Source organism: Ranitomeya imitator, chromosome 2 (assembly GCF_032444005.1).
Source record: "Ranitomeya imitator isolate aRanImi1 chromosome 2, aRanImi1.pri, whole genome shotgun sequence".
NCBI lineage: Eukaryota > Metazoa > Chordata > Amphibia > Anura > Dendrobatidae > Ranitomeya > Ranitomeya imitator.
The window spans coordinates 279,405,425-279,429,243 of record NC_091283.1 but is presented as its reverse complement, the minus strand read 5'-3'; the positions used below and the strand labels follow the sequence as shown (position 1 = coordinate 279,429,243).

Below are 23,819 nucleotides of genomic sequence, written 5' to 3'. Positions count from 1 at the left end.
CACCCGACCCGAGATCACGAAAAAAATGGAGATGCTACAGGTATCGGAAAATTGCGCTTTTTTTTTTTAATTATTATTTTTTTTTTAGCAAAGTTTGGGATTTTTTTTTTTACATTTAGATAAAAAAAGAACCTAGACATGTTTGGTGTCTATGAACTCATAATGACCTGGAGCATCAAAATGGCAGGTCAGTTTTAGCATTTAGTGAACCTAGTAAAAAAGCCAAACAAAAGACAAGTGTGGGATTGCACGTTTCACCGCACTTGAAAATTTTTTCCCGTTTTCTAGTACACGACATACTAAAACCAATGATGATGTTCAAAAGTAGAACTTGTCAAGCAAAAAAAAAGCCCTCACATGGCCATATTGATGGAAAAATTAAAAAAGTTATGGTTCTACAAAAACACAAAATTGAAAAAAGCCAGGCTCATGAAGGGGTTAAAACACAGTAATATTACACAAAGCACGTTAAACTGTATGGATGACTAATTGAATTCAGACATTTTTTCAATGCTTTTTTGGAGTGTTACATACCAACATAATGTTACAAGAACCACATTTTACAGTTTATGGATGAATCATTGAATCTATAAAAAGTTTTGGAACTTTTTTTGGAGTCTTATATACCATAGAAATTTAACAGAAAGCAACTAATGCTTAATGGATGACTAATTAAATCAGATACATTTTTAAGTGCTTTTTTTATTGTCTTATAGATCACCAAAATGTCACAAAAAGCACCAAATACTATATGGATAACTAATTAAATCCAGAAATATTTTTCAACACTTTTTGTAGTTTTATATACCACCGTAATGTAGCAATAACCACGTTCAACTGTATGGATGACCAATTGAATCCAGAAATTTTTTTTAATTAAAGTAAATATTTTGAAAGTGTAGTTGATGTACTTCTACACTTATAAAAGCTTTGCAGAAGGTGCAAAGCAAGGAAAACATTATAAAGCAAGAGTGGGGAATCTTTTTCTCATGGTGTGTTGGATTTATTCTGTTTGGAGCGTCTAGGGTTAAATCCGGATAGCCTCCTTTTGGTTTCTCGGGGGCTTTTTATAACCTCTTTCTGGGACCTGCTTTGTCGGTTATATCCCTGTGTGCCTGCGCCTTGTGCCTGTGTTCTAGCTTGCTTGTATGGTTTTGACCCGGTTCTGTTCCCTGTTGTGGTTTTGTCCTTTGATTCTGTACTGTGTATCTGCTTCTCTGGTGTTCTGACTCCTGCTATGTCCCTGACTTTTCTTGATTAGCCTGTCCTTTGTGTACTGCGTTTGCCTTTCTGGTTCGCAGACCTCGGCTTGTCTTGGATTCCGTCATCCGCCTGTCTTCTGTTATTCTCCTGGCAGGCCTCTCTCCCCTCTCCCTGTCCCCGGGGTCCCAGTAGGGTCCCGCACTCTTCAGGAGCAGCGCGAGGCCCCGCCTCTTTCCCCTGTGACCTGCAGTCACGTTCCACAGGTTCTGTCAGTACACTCCCCACCCGGCGCTCTGCTTTCTGCAGCCCCGCTGAGTAGCTGTCATCTCACTGAGCTCCAAGATGCTGTGAGTTCAGCTGTCACAGTTTGTCTGAGGCTCCCTGCTCTCACTATCAGGACTGCTGAAACCGCTGGCAAGTGCCCATCCGACAGTTTCTCCTGACATTATAACCAACCCATATTGTATTTTCTTAACTTTCCTTCTCTGGGGAAGGGTGGGGAAGTTATGGATCCCATGCAGGCATTGTCTGAGCAAATCCAACACCTGACTCAGCTGTTTCAGAAACTTAATGTGGAGCAGCGTACCATGACTCATGCGGCAATTAGCTGATACTGTGCAAGGGGCAGTTTCTGCTGGTAACCTGGGAGTGGAGGGGTAGTCAAAATGTTGCCTTGGTGTCCCCTGAAACCCCAGTTAAGCGTCCGGATACATTTTCAGGACACAATAAGGATCTTAGAGCCTTCAAAGAGGGGTGCAAACTTTTTTTTTCCAGAGAGTGGGGGTCGTTATATCTTTACTTAGGGGGGGGGGGGGGGGGGCCTCTAAGCTTGGGCTTTTTCCCTTCTTCCCTCAGCCTCAGAGATTGATGGTGGAAGCTTTCTTTGAAGCTTTGGGGCATATTTATGATGAACCTGACAGAGTGCACCTGGCGGAGGACATGGTAATGGGTGTGTGTCAGGGGAGGCACTCGGCAGAGTCGTTCTTCTCGGAATTCCAACGTTGGCCTGCGGAGGTCTCCTGGGATGATGCTGCCTTGCGGGGTTTGTTCCGGAGAGGGTTGTCCAAATGCCTTAAGGATGCTCTAGCACTTCACCCTCCGCCTGACTCTTTGGAGGACGCTATGACCCAAGCTGTACGCATAGATCGCAGATTAAGGGAAAGAGGGGTAATGCAGCATGATACCCATCTATTCTCCAGCCGTAAAGGAACTGGTGCCACGCCAGAGCTTATGGAAATTGATACCATTACACTTAAGGAAAAAGAAAGGAGAAGCTGCTGCGAGATGCAACTATGTTTTTACTGCGGAGAACCTGGACACTGGAAGAGGGATTGTCCTTCCTGTCCATCATCCTCCAAGGTGACAGGAAACGACTAGGTCTGGGTGGTGGTCAAGGAAGCTGACTAGACCTTTAGGTACATTTCTCCTCATGCTCTAAAATGTTACTAAAAGTTGAACTATTGGTGGACAACTGTCATTTTTCTTCCTCAGCTTTGGTGGACAGTGGTTCATCCATCAATCTGATCAGCAATTTTGTTGTTTCCCAATTCAAGATAAGGATAGTCAGGCTCAAGACCCCACTCAAAATCGTGGCCATTGACTCATCTCCCCTCACCCAAGCTGGGATTCTTTATGTTTGAGACTTTTTAGTTACAAATTGGCGCTTCTCACGTGGGGGAGTTAAAATGTTTTGTTTTGGACAATCTGCCTTCAGGGCTGGTGCTGGGAATGCCGTGGCTGCAACGCCATAACCCTGTCATTATGTGGGAGTCAGGCGAGATTGTCATGTGGGGTTCAGAATAAGTTAATTCCGGTTATAAATCTATTCTGTGTGTGGAACCTGCAAATTCTGTTTGTGTCATCTGTTAGTCTGGAGGGTATTCCGGAGTACCTAAAAGACATCGAGGACATATTTTCTGAAAGCGAGGCCGAGGCTTTACCACTGCATAGACCCTATGATTGCGCTATTGATTTAATTTCCAGGGCTAAACTGTCTAAAGCTTGTTTATTTAATTTGTCAGGTACGGATAGATGAAGGAGTATATTGCTGAAAGACTTTGTAAGGGGCATATACGGCCTTCCGTTTCTCCTGTGGCTGCTGGTTTCTTTTTTGTTAAGAAAAAAGATGGCGCTTTACGCCCCTGCCTCAACTTTAGGGAACTTATCAAAATTACGGTGAAAAACACTTACCCCTTTCCTTATTCCAGATTTGTGTAATCAGCTCTCCGGGGCTAAATGGTTCTCCAAACTCAACTTTCGGGGGGCTTATAATCTGATTAGGGTACGGGAAGGGGATGAATAGAAAACTGCCTCTCTCAAGTCAGAAGGTCTTTTTGAAAATTTGGTAATGCCATTCGGTCTCACTAATGCCCCAGCTGTATTACAAACTTTTATTAATGTGGTTTTTGCGGACCTCATAGGCCACTTTGTGTTAATTTTACTGAGATAACATTCTGATGTAAATGCATGTAGAAATGCCGCGGAGACACCATCACGTGTTTCTCAACGCAAGCAATAAATAGCCAGGTCTTTCACCAGGAAGGAACAACCACGGGAAGGGCAGCATCCAAAAAGGAAAACCACCTATGCCAAAACATGGCATTCATCCACAAACAGCTGTGAAAGACCTGGCTATTTATTGCTTGCGTTGAGAAAAACGTTGTTAGGGCTAGCGGAACGCACCAAATAAGAAAGGTAGAATAAGGTGCTTTCGCAGCCCGAGGTCCACCGTGCAGAGATGGAATCTGCTGCTAAGTAATGACGGACTATATGGCGGTACAATGAGGATACACACATGGGTTAACTTCACCCTGTATGAAGAAAGCGAACCCTGTTAAGTCACAGGGTCGCGGTACCGCACAGAGAGCGCAAGCAAGGAACCACAGAACTCTATCCCAGAACACAGGATTAGAGTTATTATGGACCTCTTGCGATCGACACCACAATTGGGGTATCAGAGTAACTAATATGCACAGAAGTGCATGCTGTGCCACACTAGCGGACGCCACAAACCACCCAGACTTGGGTAAGGTAAGCGCTCTAATAGCGCAGGGCGCTGCACTGGCGGTCACAGCAGTTAGACGCTGTTTCGTGCGTTAAAACTGTGAGTTCAGCAGGGCGCTAGATTGCAGCCATACACCTTACGCGAACAGTCATACACAAGGGATGGGTTTTTTAAAGAACGACTTGCACTTATCAACACACACACGATAACAATTGTATACTAGCGCATGGCCGTGCGGTCATGCGAAGCTTATGTAGCTGCAGCACGTTCAGGACCTTCCAATAAAGGACCAATGGGAAGCTGCCACAGAAGATTAGCACCTTCAGGACCTTTCAATAAAGGACCAATGGGATCTGCTGCAGTATCTGAGCATGTGACCCCCGACCTCCAATGGGAGGTCATCCCGTGGGCATGCTCAGAAAGGGAAAACCTGGACTTAGTCCCAGAAAGACCTGCTCGCTGCTGAACATTGCTGGCTACAAGAACAGAGCCTGGATGGGCAGTAGTAACCAGTCGTCCAGTATTAGCCTGAGCTAGACGCTGGGACCGAGATCTCCGCTGAGCAGACTCCACTGCGGCTGGAGAAGAATGGGAGACCGCAGCGGAGATTGTTCGAGATTCCCCCTGTGCAGAAGCGGAACTTGACACCTAACACACGTGATGGTGTCTCCGCGGCTTTTCTACATTAATTTGCATATTTCCCATAAGGGATGGGGGCAGTGTTCTGGATCACTGCGTTGAGAAACACGTGATGGTGTCTCCGCAGTGTTGGATGTTTTGATCTCCCCGAGGTCATTCATCCTTATGTTTATAACATTCTGATGTAGTCTGCTGATAGTCATTCTCAATTGCTTCATTTAAAAACAGTGCTCCAGAAACTCAGGGAGAATCAACTGTTTGTCAACCATGAAAAATGTTCGTTCTTTGTACAGGAGTTATCTTTTCTTGGACTTATTGTATCAGCAGAGGGGTTTAGGATGGATCCCAAGAAGGTGCAAGATATAGTTGAATGGGTCCAACCCCGGGGCCTCAGAGGACTCCAGCGCTTCTTGGGATTCGCTAACTATTACCGGAAATTCATCAAAGGGTTTTCGCAGATAGTTAAGCCCCTCACATACCTCACATGTAAGGGGGCGGATGTTAAAAATTGGTCTTCATTGGCTAAACGGTCTTTTCTAACTCTGAAAAAAAAAATCATATCTTCCCCAATTTTGATACAACCTGACCTGTACAAACCGTTTGTTCTTGATGCTGATGCTTCAGAGGTGGGGGTGGGAGCAGTGTTGTCCCAGGGGCCCGCTACTTTGACTAACCTTATGCCCTGAGCCTTCTTCTCCAGGAAGTTCTCTTTGGTCGAGAGAACTACGATATGGGCAATAGGGAGCTCCTAGCTGTTAAATTGGCATTCGAAGAATGGAGGCATTTTTTTGAAGGGGAGGCTCAACCTATCATTGTGATCACGGACCATAAAAATTTTGCGTATATTGAGTCCGCTAAAAGGTTAACCCCCAGGCAGGCTCGTTGGTCGCTGTTTTTTTTCTAGATTTCAAGCATATCATCCTGAAAGTAACGGTCAAACAGAGAACACCGATCAAACAGATTCTTTGATGTTTGACCTCGGTTTTGCAAGATAACTGGTGTGATGCTCTGCCTTTAGCGGAATTCGCCTTCAACAATCAGGTGAATCAATCTACTGGTAGGTCTCCATTTTTTGTTATCAATTACGGGTTTAACCCACACTTTGGGGAATTCTCACGGATGGATTCTGGTTGTCCGGGGGCGGAGGGGTGTGTCAAACAACTCAGTAATTTGTGGGCAGAGGTCCAGCGAAATATCTCCATAGCTCAGGGGAAGTATACATTTTTAGCTGATAGGAAAAGAAATCTTGACCAGGGATTACAGCTTGGGGATAAGGTGTGGCTTTCTACGCGAAACATAAGTCTTAAGGTACCTTCGACTAAGCTAGCCCCTAAATTTATTGGTCCCTATAAAATAATTAAGTTAGTTAATCCTGTGGCTTATCGTTCGCGACTTCCTCCCTCTTTGAAACTTCATGATGTGTTCCATAGGTCTCTGTTAAAACCAGGTTCGGTAGTAGAAGTTTGAGGTGCAACACATTGTGGACTCCCGCCGAGTTCGCAGATCATTGCAGTACATGGTACATTGGGGGGGGATATGGGCCTGAGGATCAATCATGGGTGCCTGCCAGATTGGTGCATGCTGACCGGTTGGTTCAAGCTTTCCATGCTCGGCATCCTGAGGAACCTGGGGGTCCAGAGGCCTCCCCTGTTGAGAAGGGGGTACTGTCATGATCTGTTGGATATATTCTGTTTGGAGTATCTAGGGTTAAATGCGGATAGCCTCATTTTGGTTTCTTTGAGGCTTTTTATAGCCTCTTTCTGGGACCTGCTTTGTCGGTTATACTTCTGCCCTCGGCTTAGAGTGACGACCCTTGTGTGCCTGTGCCTTGTGCCTGTGTTCTAGCTTGCTTATATGGTTTTGACCTGGTTCTGTTCCCCGTTGTGGTTTTGTCCTTTGATTCTGTACTGGGTATCTGCTTCTCCGATGTTCTGACTCCTGCTACGTCCCTGAATTTTCTTGATTAGCCTGCCCCCTGTGTACTGTGTTTGCCTTTCTGGTTCACTGACCACCTCTTGTCTTGGATTCCGTCTTCCTCCTGTTTTCTGTTATTCCCCTGGTGTCTGGCAGGCCTCTCTCCCCTCTCCCTGGCCCCGGAGTCCCGGTAGCGTTCATCACTCATCTTCAGGAGCAGCGCGCGAGGCCCCGCCTCCTTCCCCTCTGACCTGCGGTTACGTGCCACAGGTCCTGTCAGTACACTCACCACCCAGCGCTCTGTTCTCTGCAGCCCCACTGTACAGCTGTAATCTCTCCCAGCTCCCGGATGCTGCGAGTTCAGCTGTCACAGTTTGTCTGAGGCGCTGGCTCTCACTATCAGGACTGCTGAAACCGCTGTTAAGTGCCCATCCGGCGGTTTCTCCTGACACTTTTTTCTGCCAAGGGCCATTTGGATGTTTATACAATCCTTCAGGGGTTGTACAAACTCCACCCAAAAAGTATATCCTGACTGGCACTGGTTTCAGGACGTAATCTTTCATTGCATGACCTTCAGTGTTCAGTAGTGAACACTGCATATGTGTGCTAACAGACCAAGAAGAAATTAATGAGCTGGTTGTAATCAAAATAGACCTCTCTGCCCAAGAAAGCGGTCCCTGAAAATCTGCTAGGGGCCTGATAAAAGGTCATTGAGGGCTATAAATGGCCCTGGAGCCTGAGGTTCCCAACCCCTGTTATAAAGGAAGATAATCCATAGACCCCTGAAAGGCAACAACTGGCGGGCCTCATTAAAATATTTTTAAAATGGATTTGCTGTACTCCGAAAATCAAAAAAGGCATGGTAAAATGTGCAAAGCCATGAAAACATAAGTAGTGATGAGCGAGTATACTCGTTGCTTGGGTTTTCCCGAGCACGCTCGGGTGGTCTCCGAGTATGTGTTAATGTTCGGAGATTTCGTTTTCATCGCTGCAGCTGAATGATTTACAGCTACTAGCCAGCTTGATTACATGTGAAGATTCTCTAACAACCAGGCAACCCCCACATGTACTTAGGCTTGGTAGTAGCTGTAAATCATTCAGCTGCTGCTATGAAAACTAAATCTCCGAACAGTAACAAATACTCGGACACCACCCGAGCGTGCTCGGAAAAACCCGAACGACGAGTATACTCGCTCATCGCTAATTATAAGGAGGGTAATGCAGTAATCCTCTTCAAGTGTGAGCATCTTCTTCCTCGGTAGGCTTGAGTGACTGCATCCCCTGTTTCCTGAAGCCCGGTGCAGGGCTGCCATCAGGGCATTACTGCCCTGACTGGCGTATGGGGCCCAGTGGGCAGAGGGGCCCGCATCGGGCCACGTCTCATCTGCTCACCGGGCCCTTACCGGCAGGCTAAACCGGGCCCTTAGCGGCGCTGCGGCAGTTTTTACGCTATTGACGTGTGGGAGGCTGGGAGCTGACGTCAGCCACAGTCGCACGTCGCCGGACATCACTGTCAGTCGCTGGCGAATGCGCACTTCAGCTACATGGAGGGAGCCAGGTAAGAAGAACTTTTTTTTTTTTATTGAGAGTGGCGATCCGGGGGGACCGGGGAAGACTGAGGCATGGGGACAGAATGGTGGACATGGGGGGGGGGGGCAGAATGGTGGACATGGGGGTGGGGCAGAATGGTGGACATGGGGGGGGCAGAATGCTGGACACGGGGGTGGGGCAGAATGCTGGACACGGGGGGGAGAATGCTGGACATGGGGGCAGAATGCTGGACACAGGGGGGGCAGAATGCTGGACATGGGGGCAGAACGCTGATCATGGGGGCAGAATAGTGGACATGGGGCAGACATGGGGCAGAATGGTGGATATGGGGGCAGAATAATGGACATGGGGGCAGAATGCGAGATACGGGGCATGACTGGAGACACTGGGGGCATGACTGGAGACACTGGGGGCAGGATTGGAGACACTGGGGGCATGATTGGAGACACGGGGCAGGATTGCAGACATGGGGGCATGACTGGAGACATAGGGGGCAGAATGGAGATGCGGGGCATGATTGGAGACACTGGGCAGGATGAAAGACATGGGGGCAGGATGAAAGACATGGATACGATGGAGACAGATGGGGCAGGATGGGGAGATCATATGGGGCAGATTGGATACTCATGAGGGCAGAATGGAAGAACATATGGATGAAGCCAGGAATGAGACACACAGGGACCAGGATGGAGAATATTATTACCATAGGGGCTAATTAAGGGATATTATTACTGCAGTGATGTATTTATTTTTTGAGTATACTGCTTTAAATGGGGGGGGGGGCGGTCCTATAACTGTGTAGAGTGATACTATGTAGCCTTTTTTTCTTCATGTGGTGTAATGTAGAAATTGGGAAAAATTAATGTGTTCTGCAAGCGGAGCTCGAGATAACTGTGTTATTTCCTGCAGAGACGAGCCCAGGCTGTGCTGGATGAAACATGAAAAACAAAGATGAAGGACTTCACCTAGAGACGTCACTGGTGAGTCAGTGTGTTAGGCCGGTTTCACATTTGCGTTGCGGACGGCTGCGGACTTCCTCAGTGAAGCCCCGCCCTCGGCTGCACCTCCGCCGATAGCTCCGCCTACTTCTGCATGCGGCCAGCGTACCTATCTTTAACATTAGGTACGCAGGTCATGCCACTGTATGCAGATGCTTCCGCAGAAGTAGGCGGAGCTAGCGTCTGAGGGCGGGGCTTCACGGAGGAAGTCCGCAGCCCTCCGCAGCTCCTCAAAACGCTAGTGTGAAACTAGCCTTAACTATACACTGACACTATACACTGTATACCAGGGGTTTCAAACTGCATTCCTTGAGGGCCGCAAACCATGCCTGTATTCGAGATTTCCTTAGCATTGCACAAGGTGCTGTAATCATTATGTGTGTAGGTGATTAAATTATCACCTGTGCAGTACAAGGAAATCCTGAAAACATGACCTGTTTGCAGCCCTCAAGGAATGCAGTTTGACACCCCTGCTGTATACTATATACAGAGCTCCTGTGTATAATGTCACCAGTGATCACTGTATCACCTGTACACAGACACTGCATACTAAGTAAAGATCTCCTGTGTATAATGGCACTTATGGTGATAGTATTGTTTTTTTTTTTTTTATTACTGATCGATCAGTATTGTAGTATTCAGTCACTATGTGGTGGTAATATGTGGTCTGGACATGGTGTTTCAGTATTTATCCCTTGTATGTGCTATTTGGTCATTTTGTGGTGGTAATATGTGGTCTGGTCATGGTGCGGTGGTATTTGTTCCTTGTATGTGATATTATTCGGACACTGGTGGCAATATGTGGTCTGGTCATCCAAAAAACACACTTAATAAGCGGGCACCATCTGCATATATAATACACTTTGGGGGATCACCACCTGCATACTTCATATAACATAGAGCCAAACAAGAAAAAGTGTATGCATAAAAATTGGGATCACCACAACAATTCAAAATTAGCAAAATACAGCTTTATTAAGGGAACATCATACAAAACACATAAAAACATTTAAAAACCCCATAATGTGACCTGGGGTAACGGGTCCATACAGATCACAGATAAATGCTATAACACAGCAAACAACATTGTACAGCTCATATGCATACATAGATCACAAAGCCAATATTCCCAACATTTGGGCGTGATGTCATGTAGTGTATAACCACATACCAAATCAAGTATGACCTTGAGGAAGACGCTATAGGCGTCGATACGCGTGGGTCTTAAGCAACTGCACAGCCTGCTATAGTTCCGCTCAGCCAATCCTGCTAGGAGCCCTACTACTGCCTAACTCGTTTAGGGAGGGTAAGATATATGGGACCTAAGTATCAGGGTCTAGGGATTTGGATGATATTTATCACTTCTTAAGGGGAATTTATTTTTTATTTCTCCTCTGGATCCTTTCTTAGGGGGCTTAGTAACTTGTGCCTGGACCTATTCCAGGATTTTGGATTTGGTATGTGGTTATACACTACATTACATCACGCCCATATGTTGGGAATATTGGCTTTGTGATCTATGTATGCATATGAGCTGTACAATGTTGTTTGCTGTGTTATAGCATTTACTAGCTATTGAACCTGTTCTACGCCCGGGTGGCGAGCATTTATATTGGTATATGGTCTCCATCCTGGTATGTGCTGCTCCATCCTGCGTCCCCATCCTGTCATGTGCTGCTCCATCCTGCGTCCCCATCCTGTCATGTGCTGCTCCCATCCTGCGCCCCCATCCTGTCATGTGCTGCTCCATCCTGCGCCCCCATTCTGTCATGTGCTGCTCCATCCTGCGCCCCCATTCTGTCATGTGCTGCTCCATCCTGCATCCCCATCCTGTCATGTGCTGCTCCCATCCTGCGCCCCCGTTCTGTCATGTGCTGCTCCCATCCTGTCATGTGCTGCTCCCATCCTGCGCCTCCATTCTGTCATTTGCTGCTCCCATCCTGTCATGTGCTGCTGCCATCCTGCGCCCGTTCTGTCATGTGCTGCTCCCATCCTGCGCCCGTTCTGTCATGTGCTGCTGCCATCCTGCGCCCGTTCTGTCATGTGCTGCTCCCATCCTGCTCCCCTGTTCTGTCATGTGCTGCTGCCATCCTGCCCCCGTTCTGTCATGTGCTGCTCCCATCCTGTGCCACCTTTGTATTATATGCCGCCCATAAGACGCTCCAGTGTGTATGCCCCCGTATGCTGCTGCCATATAAAAAAAAAAAAATACTATACTCACCTATCGTCCGGCTCCACTGCAGGTGTGTCTTCAAGAAAATGGCGCCGGAAAGCGCAGTCCGCACTTTCCGGCGCCATTTTCTTGAAGACACACCTGCAGTGGAGCCGGAGTGTGTCGTGTGTCTTCAAGAAAATGGCGCTGGAAAGCGCGGACTGCGCAGGCGCCGATTCCGGCAGCAGGAATCGGCGCCTGCGCAGTCCGCGCTTTCCGGCGCCATTTTCTTGAAGACACACTCCGGCTCCTCTGCCTGTGACTGGTAAGTCAGAGGGCGGCGCCGGCGCACATTAAGCGCATCATCGCGCCCTCTGAACTGTCACAGCAGAGGAGCCGGGAGACGGAGCCGCACGCAGCGCTGGAACGGGGAAAGGTGAATATACTTACCCTCCTGGCGGTCCCTGACTCTCCGGTGGAGATCGCGGTATGCGTTCAGTGTTTACGCATACCACGATCTCCTGGGAGCGTCACTCTGTGGGGGCCAGACTGCGCTGGCGCTTGCGCCGGCGCAGTCTATAAAGGCTTCGGACAGAGTGACGCTCCCAGCGTTATATTATAGATCTGTGATCTGTATGGACCCGTTACCCCAGGTCACATTATGGGGTTTTTAAATGTTTTTATGTGTTTTGTATGATGTTCCCTTAATAAAGCTGTATTTTGCCAATTTTGAATTGTTGTGGTGATCCCAATTTTTATGCATACACTTTTTCTTGTTTGGCTCTATGTGGTCTGGTCATGGTGTAGCAGTATTTGTCCCTTGTTTGTGATATTATTCGATCACTGTGGTGGTAATATGTGGTCTGGACATGGTGTAGCAGTATTTGTTCGTTGTATGTGATATTATTGATCATTTTAAAAATTTAATAAATAAAAATATACCTAAATTGTATGGCATATTTTAACAAATATTTAATAGGTTACAGCAGAGTGGGGCCCGGCCAAAAGTGTCTACAGTGTTATGGTGGTGGCTTAAAAAATCTTTTTGACAAAACAAAAGCTGCCGACTATGTGTGATCTGGTGATGGGAACTGTTAATGTGTGATGGGTGAGAAGTGGAGTTTTTCCAAGAGAGAGGTGTGGGACTGTGGACAGTTCGAGGGGTGGAGGCGGGGCTGGGGTGGAGCCTGGGTGGAGTCTCAAGGGGGCCCCGAAAATTTTGCCAGTATGGGGCCCCAAAATTTCTAGTGGCAGCCCTGCCAAGGTGCAAGGGCTGTAAGTGACCTGACTGCGGGCTGTGCCGGAGTCCCCGACATATAGAAATGGGCAACAGAACTCTGTCACCTGCACCATCGGCTGCTCCCACATAAGAGGAGGAGAATCCGGGGACAGTACGATCTCTCGGGAGTGGTCTCAAGTGGCATCGAGGAGCTTCTCCCAGGCCCGTTCATTCTTCAAGAAGGGTTGATCCTGCTCCCTTCCTTCTCAGATCATACCCACTGCATAACAGCGATGTTGCCCCTCCATTTTGAGTAATGTGACAACTGGTTCCAGCAGTCAGCAGTTGCAGCCTTCAAAGCAAGTGTTCCTCCTCTACTGCCCACTGGTTGAATGAGATGTGATGAAGGAACCTGAACTCTATGGGCTCCCATCTCCGATGCCAGTTGTACGCAGTGACCTCACCCAAGATGCCAATTGTGGGTACCTTGTGGCTAGTGGGCACCATAGCATTTCTCCAGTCCTGGCTCGCCTCCTTGTTTCTTCTGACAACCCTAGGTCCCGCAGTCCGTGTACCACTTCCTGGGTCCTAACTCTCCCAACTGCAGTCCACAATAACCCCAGCAATAAAGGCTGTAGCCTGGGTTAGTCCTTGGAGGTTCCAGGAAAACATTCTGCTCCTGCCACCCCTGCTGTTGTGCAAGCTTTCTCTGGCTCAGACATTCCTCCGGTCACTCCCTCGGGAGTCTGACGTGATTCCACCATCTTTGCTGTCCACCAAGGACATTTCCCTGTATGGATGTCTAATTGAATCCGGAAACATTTTTTAACGCTTTTTTGGAGTGTTATATATCACATATAAAATTACAGGAGGGGCTGGGGGGGCATACACATCACAGGTGATGCTAGGACATATTCATCACTGGGGAGGCCAGGGGGGAATAGACAACACTGAAGGGCTATATACATTACTAGGAAGCACAGACAGCACTGGGGGTATATGTCCCTAGGGGGAATATACATCACAGCACATAGCTGGAGGGGACAGAGATCACAGGGGGCACAGGGAACACATGGGTGCACAAATAGCACAGGGGGTACAAAGTAGGGGGACACAGGAATGACATAGATCACAGGGGTGGCACAGATCACAGGGGGGGGGGGAATATAGCTGGGGGAGCAGAGAGATCACAGGGGGAACAGATCACCAGGGGGTGGCACAAAGATCATAGAAAGGGGGGCACATAGCTGGGGGGGGTCAAAGAAATCACAGGGGATATACAGCTTTCGGGCACAGAGATCACAGGGGTGCCCATAGCTGGAGACACAGATCAGAGGGGGGTCATAGAGTGGGGTCATAGAGATCATATTGGGGCAAATAACTGGGGGGGGGCACATAGCAGAGGGGCAGAGATCACCATCAGAAAAGTACAGAGCTGCAGACACAGATCACTCTGAACTCTCTGGCAGCAGCTCCTCTTCCACAACGGGAGGACGGGAGTGAATTGGGCACTAACCCCGCCCACCCCGATGACATCATTCATATGCAGTCAGTGTTCTGTAATGAACGCTGCATACTCTGCACTTGAGGGTTAAGGGGCCGGCAGCTGGCAGGATATGGCTGCCACCCGAGCCTTGTTGACTCCGGGGACCTGCCTGCGGGTCGCACGAGGTTCCCCACCCCTGCCCTAATCACTGCCTACAGACTGTATTCAGCCACTCTCCCTGCTCCTTCAACTCTCTTCATCGGAGGCTAAATGCAGATTGCATCTGATACAAACTTCAAAGCACAAGATTAACCCTTGAAATTGGCTGTTAGTATGATGGTTCAGCTTCAGCACCAGTATCTACACTACAGGACTCGGACATTGTACTGCATACACACGCCTGGACAAGCACCAATAAGAACTGTCACAGAGCTCTGCAATGGTGTCACTGTGCCGAGCCTGACACCGCCTACCATTTTAACAACCCCCTGATGATGTCACACAGCCAGGAATGAGAGTAATGCCACTACCAAGATGGCTACAGCATTACAGTGACCCGCAGGCAATCCCCGCATGCTTTTTGGCTGTGTAACAGGCACCACACATGGGGTGGGGAATAGAGTTTGAAATCGAGCACTGGCTAATGTTTCCCGAGTAACGAGCACATCCGAGCACCCAGATAATCAAGTGATATCCGAGTATCACTGAGCACATTCGCTCATACATAATCGGGATTCTAGGAAACCAACAGCATCATTACCCTCCGCTTTCTCTTAGAGGACCATCATAATATTTTTTTCAAGTGATTTTCTAACTTGTCAGCAAATTCTACGTACTTTGTTATTTGGATTTTACAGATCTGGACAGGTAAAGATCAGAATCTTATAATGGGTCGTCTGCCAGGGCCTGAGGAACTCGGTACCAGGTCCGGTCTTAAAGGGGATGTCACGGTGGCTGCGACCCGGTTCGTGCCCTGGGTGCCCAATTAAAGGGGAACGGTCTTTAAAGGGGTTTTTGAATAAAGTTTGTCTGGCCGTCACCTGTGGTGTTCGGTCAGTGGTGACCGACGACGCTTAAAGGGGTGCTCTGGGCTGATGGTATGGCAGCTAGATGGTGATGCTTCCCATAGGTGAAGCGGGGTCTACAGGGCTCCCAAGGTATATGGCAAAAATAGGGGGTTGCCGATAAATAGAGGACACAGGGTTGCAGTCTTTACCTGGTTTACTGAGAGGATATTCAGCCTCAGTCCAGGGTACCGGCAACAGGTACAGAAGGAGTCCAGGCAGCCCGGAAACAAGTGGAAGTCCCCTTGGCAGGTCAGGTTGGGAGCCTTCCACTTTGCACTCACTATTAGTCCCTTGCTACCTGAAGTGTCCTCACAAGGTCCTCGTTCTTCCCTGTCCTGGGACAGTACCTGTATGGAAGGTGTTATGATCCGGTGACCTTGGAGCAGCATTAGAACTTTCACTGGAGAAGGTGGTCACTATACTGACCGCAATCCTGAACTTAACACCGCGACTAGAAGTAGCCGTGGAGTGTACCTAACAATCCTAGACACCTCGTCACAGCCGGAGGACTAAATACCCCTAAAGATGGAAATAGGAATACTATCTTGCCTCAGAGCAGATCCCCAAAGGATAGACAGCCCCCCACAAATATTGGCGGTGAGTCGGAGAGGAAAAAACATACACAGGCAGAAAAACAGGATTTAGCACAGGAGGCCACTCTAGCTAAATAGGACAGGATAGGACAGAGTTCTGTGCGGTCAGTATTAAAACCCTTCAAAAATATCCACAGCAGAATATACAAAAACTTCCTACATCTAACTAAAGATGTAGGACTGTATATCTGCAACTCCAGCGAATCCTACAATCAGAGCAGGAATACAAACAAAAACAAGCACACAGCAGTGTGCCACAGACACAAAAAAAACAAACACTTATCTTTGCTGAATTTGGCAGCTAGCAGGAGAAGCCAGAAAGTGATCCAACACTTCACAAGGAACATTGACAACTGGCAAGGGCTAATGAATCCTGCACACTTAAATATCCCAGTCAGAACAGCAATTAGCAGATACACCTGGCCAGGACTGTGACTCAGAGACAACTGCATTCCCACCTACAACCACTGGAGGGAACCCAAGAGAATTCACAACAGGAAGGCAGCTTGAGCAGTTCCTTCTGGGGTCTCTGCATGGTGACTCCAGGCTCCAGAATGCTGCTGTACCACAGGTGTGGTGTGGGCAACTCGCGCATAGTCCTATGCCCTCCGGTTTTGCTATGGGGCTTGCAGCTCCCCACAGCCTCAGGCTCCCGGTACCCAGTTTCTGCGCTCTGGCTTAAGGAAGCCCACTCGCAGCCTCCTCTAGCCCTTGATATCTCCGCTGCTCCTTTCCCTTCACTGTCTGCTCCAGACTAAACTGACTCCTCCTCCAGACCAGGATCTTTATTCAGGGAAGCTGCACTGAAACCGGCTTTAGAGCTCCCCCTCCTGGCCTGGATTCAGAAGGTGTTGTGTGCGTGGTTTACCTGCCAAAGAAATTCTTCTAGTTTCCAGGTATAGCACTACCCTCTCCGAGAGGAAGGCAGCACTACTGTGGTACCTGAACTCCTGGTGTGCCACACTAATCCCAGGGAGTAGAGGCAAAACACCAAAGTTACTTACGGGTAACAGGTTTTACCGGAACCCATGACGGCACACCTGAGAGAGGGGATCCGCCCAGCCAGGACAGGAAACCCTACTGAAAATAAAAGGGCGGTACCTCTCCCTCGCTTCAGTTGGTTTTCAGAGCATGAGAGGCCCCCCTGGTTAGTACACATGGCAATCCAACACCACATCATATTAACTAAAAAAGCACCCAAAACAATAGTGCACACCGAAAGGGTGATAAAGGGGGGGAATATACGGGTGCCGTCATGGGTTCCGGAAAAACCTGTTACCCGTAAGTAACTTTGGTGTTTTCACTTCCCCCATGACGGCACACCTGAAAGACTTTTGTAGAATGAAACCTTAGGGAGGGACCACCGCTTGGAGTACCCTTCTACCAAAGGTTAGGTCAGCAGAGGAGGAAAGGTCTAGCCGGTAGTGCTTGAAAAAAGTTGAGGGTGAGGACCAGGTAGCAGCCTTGCAAATTTGATCAATTGATACCTCAGCCTTTTCCACCCAGGAGGTAGCCATGTGTTGTGGATTCTGTTTTTGGGCTCCCTCTGGTGGTTACAGATGGTACTGGGTGACTTGTGTTTTCTGCGGTCTCTGGTGTCCACCTGTTCTATCAGGATATGGGAGTTTCCTATTTAACCTGGCTTTCTTGTCATTTCCTCGCCGGCTATCAATGTAATCAGTGTGTCTTGTTACCTCTGCTTCCCGCTTCTGTAATCTTCAGGACAAGCTAAGTTTTTGATTTTCCTGTTCCACGTTTTGCTTAATTTTTGTCTTAGTCCAGCTTGCAGATATGTGATTCCTTTTTGCTGGTTGCTCTAGTGGGCTGATATTACTCCTCATGTTCCATGAGTTGGCACATGAGTTCAAGTAATTTCAGGATGGTTTTTTGTAGGGTTTTTCGCTGACCGCGCAGTTCACTTTTGTATCCTCTGCTATCTAGCTTTAGCGGGCCTCATTTTGCTGAATCTGTTTTCATAACTACGTATGTGCTTTCCTCTCATTTCACCGTCATTACATGTGGGGGGCTGCTATTTCTGTGGGGTGTTTCTCTGGAGGCAAGAGAGGTCTGTGTTTCTTCTAATAGGGGAAGTTAGTCCTTCGGCTGGCGCGAGACGTCTAGGAATCATCGTGGCACGTTCCCCGGCTACAGCTAGTTGTGTGTTAGGTTCAGGATCGCGGTCAGCTCAGTTTCCATCACCCTAGAGCTTGTTTTGTTTTTTGTGCTTGTCCTTTGTGATTCCCTGCCATTGGGATCATGACAGCCATGGCTCTGGTAGAGTGAGCCTTGATGCCTTCAGGAACCGGAGTGCCACCCGCAGAGTAGGATAAACTAATGGCCTCCCTAATCCATCTAGCAATAGTACTTTTAGCTACCCCACACCATCTTTTGCTACCCTGAAAGGCTATGAATAGGGTTTGATCTTTCCTCCACTGACTAGTCATAGATATGTACTGTAACATAGATCTTCTCACATCTAGCATGTGGAACTTTTGTTCCCCTGGATTTTTGGGATTACTACAGAAAGAAGGTAAGGTAATCTCTTGACTCCTATGGAACTTTTGAACCACCTTGGGGAGATAAGCCGGGTCTGGTCTTAGAACGATCCTGTCATCAAAAACCTGAGTATAAGGAGGGGATATTGACAGGGCTTGCAAATCACTTACCCTACGTGCCGATGTTAGGGCTACTAGAAGAACTGTTTTAAGGGTAAGTAATTTAGGTGATAACTCCTGTAAGGGCTCGAAAGGGTGTTTAGTTAGAGCTTCTAAGACCAAATTTAGATCCCAAGGAGGGATTTTTGGGATAACGACCGGCCGAGACACCCATCTATTTGAGGCAAGATTACAGTTATACAGGGCCCCCAAGGCTGAAACCTGAACTTTAAGGGTGCTGGTTGCTAACCCAAGATGTAATCCTGCTTGCAGAAATTCTAGGATAGGACCCACTGGAGCCACCTCCCCCAATGGTTCACCCAGGAAGTCAAGAAATTTTTTCCATGTCCTACCATAGATTCTAGAAGTTATGGGTTTTCTGCTTTTCAACAGGGTGGAGATTAATCCTGGAGAGAATCCATGGCGACTTAGTAACGCCCTCTCAAATTCCAGGCTGCCAGATGGAAGCCCTTCACCTGAGAGTGGGTTACTGGGCCCTGGGTTAGTAGGTCCGGAATTTCTGGCAAAATCCATGGATCTGTTACCGACATCTGCCTTAGAAGGGAGAACCATGGTCTCCTTGGCCAAAATGGAGCTATGAGGATAATTTTCGCCTGATCCTCTCTGATCTTCCAGATCACAGCTGGGATCATCACTATCGGGGGGAATGCGTAGGCTAGAGAAAACTTCCAAGGTATTAGTAGGGCATCTACTGCGAAGGGATGTTCTTTTGGATTTAAGGAGCAGAACTGTCTGACTTTTTTGTTGTGTGAGTTGGCAAACAAGTCTATTTCTGGTGAGCCCCAGGCTTGGACTATTTGCTGAAATATCTGGGGGTTTAAGGACCATTCCCCCTGTCTTAAGCCTCTGCGACTCAGGAAGTCTGCTTGAGTGTTTTCTATGCCCTTGATGTGTAGTGCCGACAGAGATAACAGGTGTTGTTCTGCCAGTTGGAAGAGGAGTTTTGACGCATTCATGAGGCTTTTGGACCTCGTCCCCCCCTGATGATTGACATATGCCACCACTGCTCGATTGTCTGTTAGGATTCGAGTATGGCGACCTTGGAGTAAAGGGAGAAAATGTCTTAGGGCTTTCTCCACTGCCCACAGCTCTTTTTCGTTTGATCCATAGTTCTTTTCTCGTATGGACCAGGTACCTTGTACAGAGTGAGATCTCAGATGAGCTCCCCAACCTGTACCGCTTGCGTCGGTCGTGATGATGTCTATGACCGGATTTTTCCACCGGACCCCCATTGTCAGGTGGTGTTCTACAGTCCACCAAGCTAGGGAATCCCTTACGCTCGGGGAGAGACATAGATTTCCTTCTAAATGCCCTCTTAACAGTCTTTGAGCTGAGAGAACTTCCCACTGTAGATGTCTTAGGTGGAATTGTGCCCATTCTACTGCCGGTATACACGATGTTAACGAGCCTAGAAGGGACATCGCCTTTCTGAGAGTCATTGCGGGTTGACGTATTGCTGTACTGGTCAGGTTTATTATTTTGTCCACTTTGTTTTGTAAAAGGAGGCAGAGCTGATGCTCGGAGTCCAGTATTAACCCCAGGAAGGACTGTATTTTTACTGGCAGTAGTCTTGACTTGGGGATGTTTATTATCCAACCCAGCTCCATTGATGTTACCACTGATACTTGATGAGTGCAGTGGGACTCAGTGCAGTGGGACTCTGACCTCCCTATTACCAGGAAATCGTCCAGATATGGGACAATTACTACATCCCGGGACCGGAGGTATGACATTACTTCCACCATCACTTTGGTGAAAACTCTGGGGGCTGTAGACAGGCCGAATGGAAGAGCTGTATATTGATAATGCTTTACCTGATTTTGAATATAGAGAGCTACTCTCAAGTATTTCCGATATTCCTGATGTATTGGTATATGGTAGTAAGCGTCCTTTAAGTCTATTACTGCCATGAAGCAGTGCTGGAAGAGAAGTTTTATGGTCGTGTTTATAGACTACATCTTGAAAGTGTAGTTCTCTATGGATTGGTTGAGCTTCCTTAGATTTATAATAGTTCTCCAAGAACCATCCGGTTTTTGGATCAAGAAGAGGGGGGAGTAAAACCCGTCTCCCTCTTCCTGAACCGGGACTTCCTGAAGAACCTTTTTGTGGACAAGTCCCAAGATCTCGGTTTCTAGGGCAGATTGTTCCTGCTGAGACTTCCGACGAGGAGTTATTATGAAGTTTCGTCTGGGAGGACAGACGAATTTTATTTTTAGGCCGTCTCTGATGATGTTCGTGACCCAGATACTGGGGGAGATATTTACCCAAGCCGGAAAGAAGAGGGAGAGTCTTCCTCCCACTTCTGGCGTAATGTCATTGGGGGGATTTTTTAGCCGATGTGGAGGGGCCTTTAAACATATAGCCCGATCCTCTTTTATCTCTAAAGTCCCAATTTTTCCTCTCCCCTGGGGGGCGACCTCTATTATATCTTCTCCTCCGAAAAAAAGGTTTTTTAGGATCTTTAGGGATGTTGGGAAAACCTTTCTTCTTATCTCCTGCATGTTCCAGGATGTCTTCAAGTTTTTTCCCGAAGAGAAGTTGGCCGTCACATGGAATAGAACACAGTTTGTGTTTAGATGGCAAATCCCCCGGGCAACTTTTGAGCCAGAGGGCTCTTCTTGCCGCGTTGGACAAACCTGCGGCTCTTGCTGTTAGTCTTGCGGAATCCGCAGAAGAGTCTGCCAAAAAGCTGCTGCTCCTTGTAGCAAAGAAATATTTGCAAGGATGTCAGTTCTGGGTACTTTGTTTTTCAGCTGATCTTCTACCTGTTGTAGCCAGACCATTAGGGCACGAGCCGTACATGTTCCCACAATCGCCGGCTTAAGGCCCCCCGCTGAGGCTTCCCAGATGTGTCTCAGGAAACTATCTGCTTTTTTATCAAGCGGGTCTTTGAGAACACCAGAGTCCTCTAACGGAAGGGATGATCTTTTTAAACATTTGGCTACTGCCCCGTCAATCTTAGGGATTTTCTCCCAGGACTCAGAGTCTTTATCCTCAAAAGGATATCTCCTTTTGGATGAAGAGGGCAAGGAACCCATTTTTTCGGGCTTTTTCCACTCTTTGTCAATTAATGCTTTTATTTTTGCATTAACCGGAAACGTGCGTTTCCCAGCGTGCCTTGCGCGTGACGTCAGACGAGCGACCCGGAAGCGGCCACCGCACCTGGACGCCGGCAGAGAGGGGAGGGCGGCGTGGCAGCCATGGAAGGGAACCCAGCCCTCTGACCACGCTGCTCAACGCCCGCTCGGACGCAGAGACCCGGAGGACCTGCTGACGGCGCTTCCAGACCCCCGAACCCGACGCACAGGCGCTGCCTGTTCTTCCACGCCGGGACGGGACCTGGGTAAGTGAACCGCCGTGTTCAGTAAGAGGGTCCCTGTCAGGACAGGAAACCCAACTGAAGCGAGGGAGAGGTAACGCCCTTTTATTTTCAGTAGGCTTTCCTGTCCTGGCTGGGCGGATCCCCTCTCTCAGGTGTGCCGTCATGGGGGAAGGGAAAATGGTGATCACACAATTGTGATACGGCCAAACTACACGACTGATAAAGCAGCCACAGCCGGTGACTGAGAAGAATCTGTGACTTCTCTGCATTTAGTGGTTACTACTCACCTGGGTAGTCATATGTGGGAATCTCCTCTTTACACCGCTCATCACCCCTCACATATGTCTCTGCAGTATTAATATGGGTCAGATCTTCACCCTGAAACAAATATTGTAAAAGTCACAGACAGATGGAGAAGTCACATCTATGGTCAGCTCTAATCCTGCCATCTCCACTGTTCTCATTACACAAGCATAAAACATATAATACTGGTGGATAAAACAAGACTGAGCACAAGACCTTCACAGCCGTCTACACATCATAGGGGAGATCTCATGACACCTTCTCTCCATCTACCTGATGATCCTGAGGAAAATAGAGATCTTCTTGTTTACAGTCCTGTGGAAGAAGAGGATGAGGACATCTCTCTGGTGTTGTCTTCTTACTGGATAGATCTGGAGGAAACACATACAGGGACTGAATTCATTCTTTATATACAGATAATTATAGGCTGTGTGTGTTTAGTCCTGTCTATTACCTGGTGATGTGAGGGGCTGGGGAACCTCCATCAGGACGTCCTTGTACAGGTCTCTGTGTCCTTCTAAATACTCCCACTCCTCCATGGAGAAATAGACGGAGACATCCTGATACCTTATAGGAATCTGACACATACAATGATACCGTCATCCCCCGATTCCTTCATAGCGTTACTGTATAATGTCCCAGCATTCCCAGCAGTGTCACCTCTCCAGTCAGCAGCTCAATCATCTTGTAGATGAGCTCTAGGATCTTCCGGTCATTGATGTCCTCATGTATCAGGGGGTGAGGTGGAGGCCCTGTGATTGGGCTCAGGGGTCTTCCCCATCCCTCAGACACAGGGTCCTGACAGTGTTCGCTAGAGGTCATCTTCACTACTGTGTAATCCTGGTTATGGAGAGACACATTAATAAATCTCACTACAGACATTTCCAGAGTCCTCACCTCTCCAGTTCTGTCCATCTGTTACTTTCATAGATAAGAATGATGTAATGTGACGTCATCAAAATCTCTCACCTCTCCAGTAAGCCGGAAGAGGATCTCTAGGGTGAGGTGTAATATTCTTGACGCCATCTTGTCCCTGTCGATATCCATCATTGACAGTTCTTAATATATAAGATCCCCACAGAGAGGATACGATATCGTAGAGATCTGAATGAGAAGATGAGCAGATTAATTCAGAAAAATTCTCTTAATATACAAGATGTCCACTGAGAACATCTGACACTGTAGGAAAATGAATAGGAAGAAAATGAGCCAATGTAACATCATAAAGAATGACACCAAGGGGAAGCATACCAAGAGAAAGAATATGTAGATGTTGGATTCTCTAGTCTTGTACAGGCCGGAACACAGTTGAATTGCTGACCACGACATCTCTTCCATGCTTCCAATCACTGGCTAAGTTGGCCACTGCTTAGGTAACTTATTGGCTGTAGGAATCATATGTTTTTGGGACTGAAACCATCATTGATTGTGGATACTTCACACTAGACCTCGGAAATCAAAGTCCTAGAGTCTGGAGGAAGAGCGAAGAGACAGAAAATCCAAGCTACTTGAGGTCTAGTGTGAAGTATCCACAATAAGTGATGGTTTGGGGAGCCATGTCATCTGCTGGTGTAGGTCCACTGTGGTTTATCAAGACCAAAGTCAGTGCAGCAATCTACCAGGAAATTTTAGAGCACTTCATGCTTCCCTCTGCCGACAAGCTTTTTGGAGATGGAAATTTCAGGGTATGTGC

The 23,819-nt window shown here is 47.7% G+C and overlaps 1 protein-coding gene across 1 annotated transcript in view; it reads right to left on the bottom strand.

Moving 5' to 3' along the window:
• The window catches only part of LOC138663139 (oocyte zinc finger protein XlCOF7.1-like), a 71,682-nt gene that overhangs the window by 7,940 nt on the left and 39,923 nt on the right, over positions 1-23,819 (bottom strand). Inside the window, exons 2-6 of the mRNA XM_069749279.1 lie at positions 23,096-23,230; positions 22,787-22,966; positions 22,581-22,704; positions 22,400-22,497; positions 22,111-22,201 (exon numbers count right to left, since the gene is read on the bottom strand). Coding sequence (XP_069605380.1) covers positions 22,111-22,201; positions 22,400-22,497; positions 22,581-22,704; positions 22,787-22,966; positions 23,096-23,176 — 574 coding nt within the window. The 5' untranslated portion in view covers positions 23,177-23,230. The remainder of the gene's footprint in view (positions 1-22,110; positions 22,202-22,399; positions 22,498-22,580; positions 22,705-22,786; positions 22,967-23,095; positions 23,231-23,819) is intronic.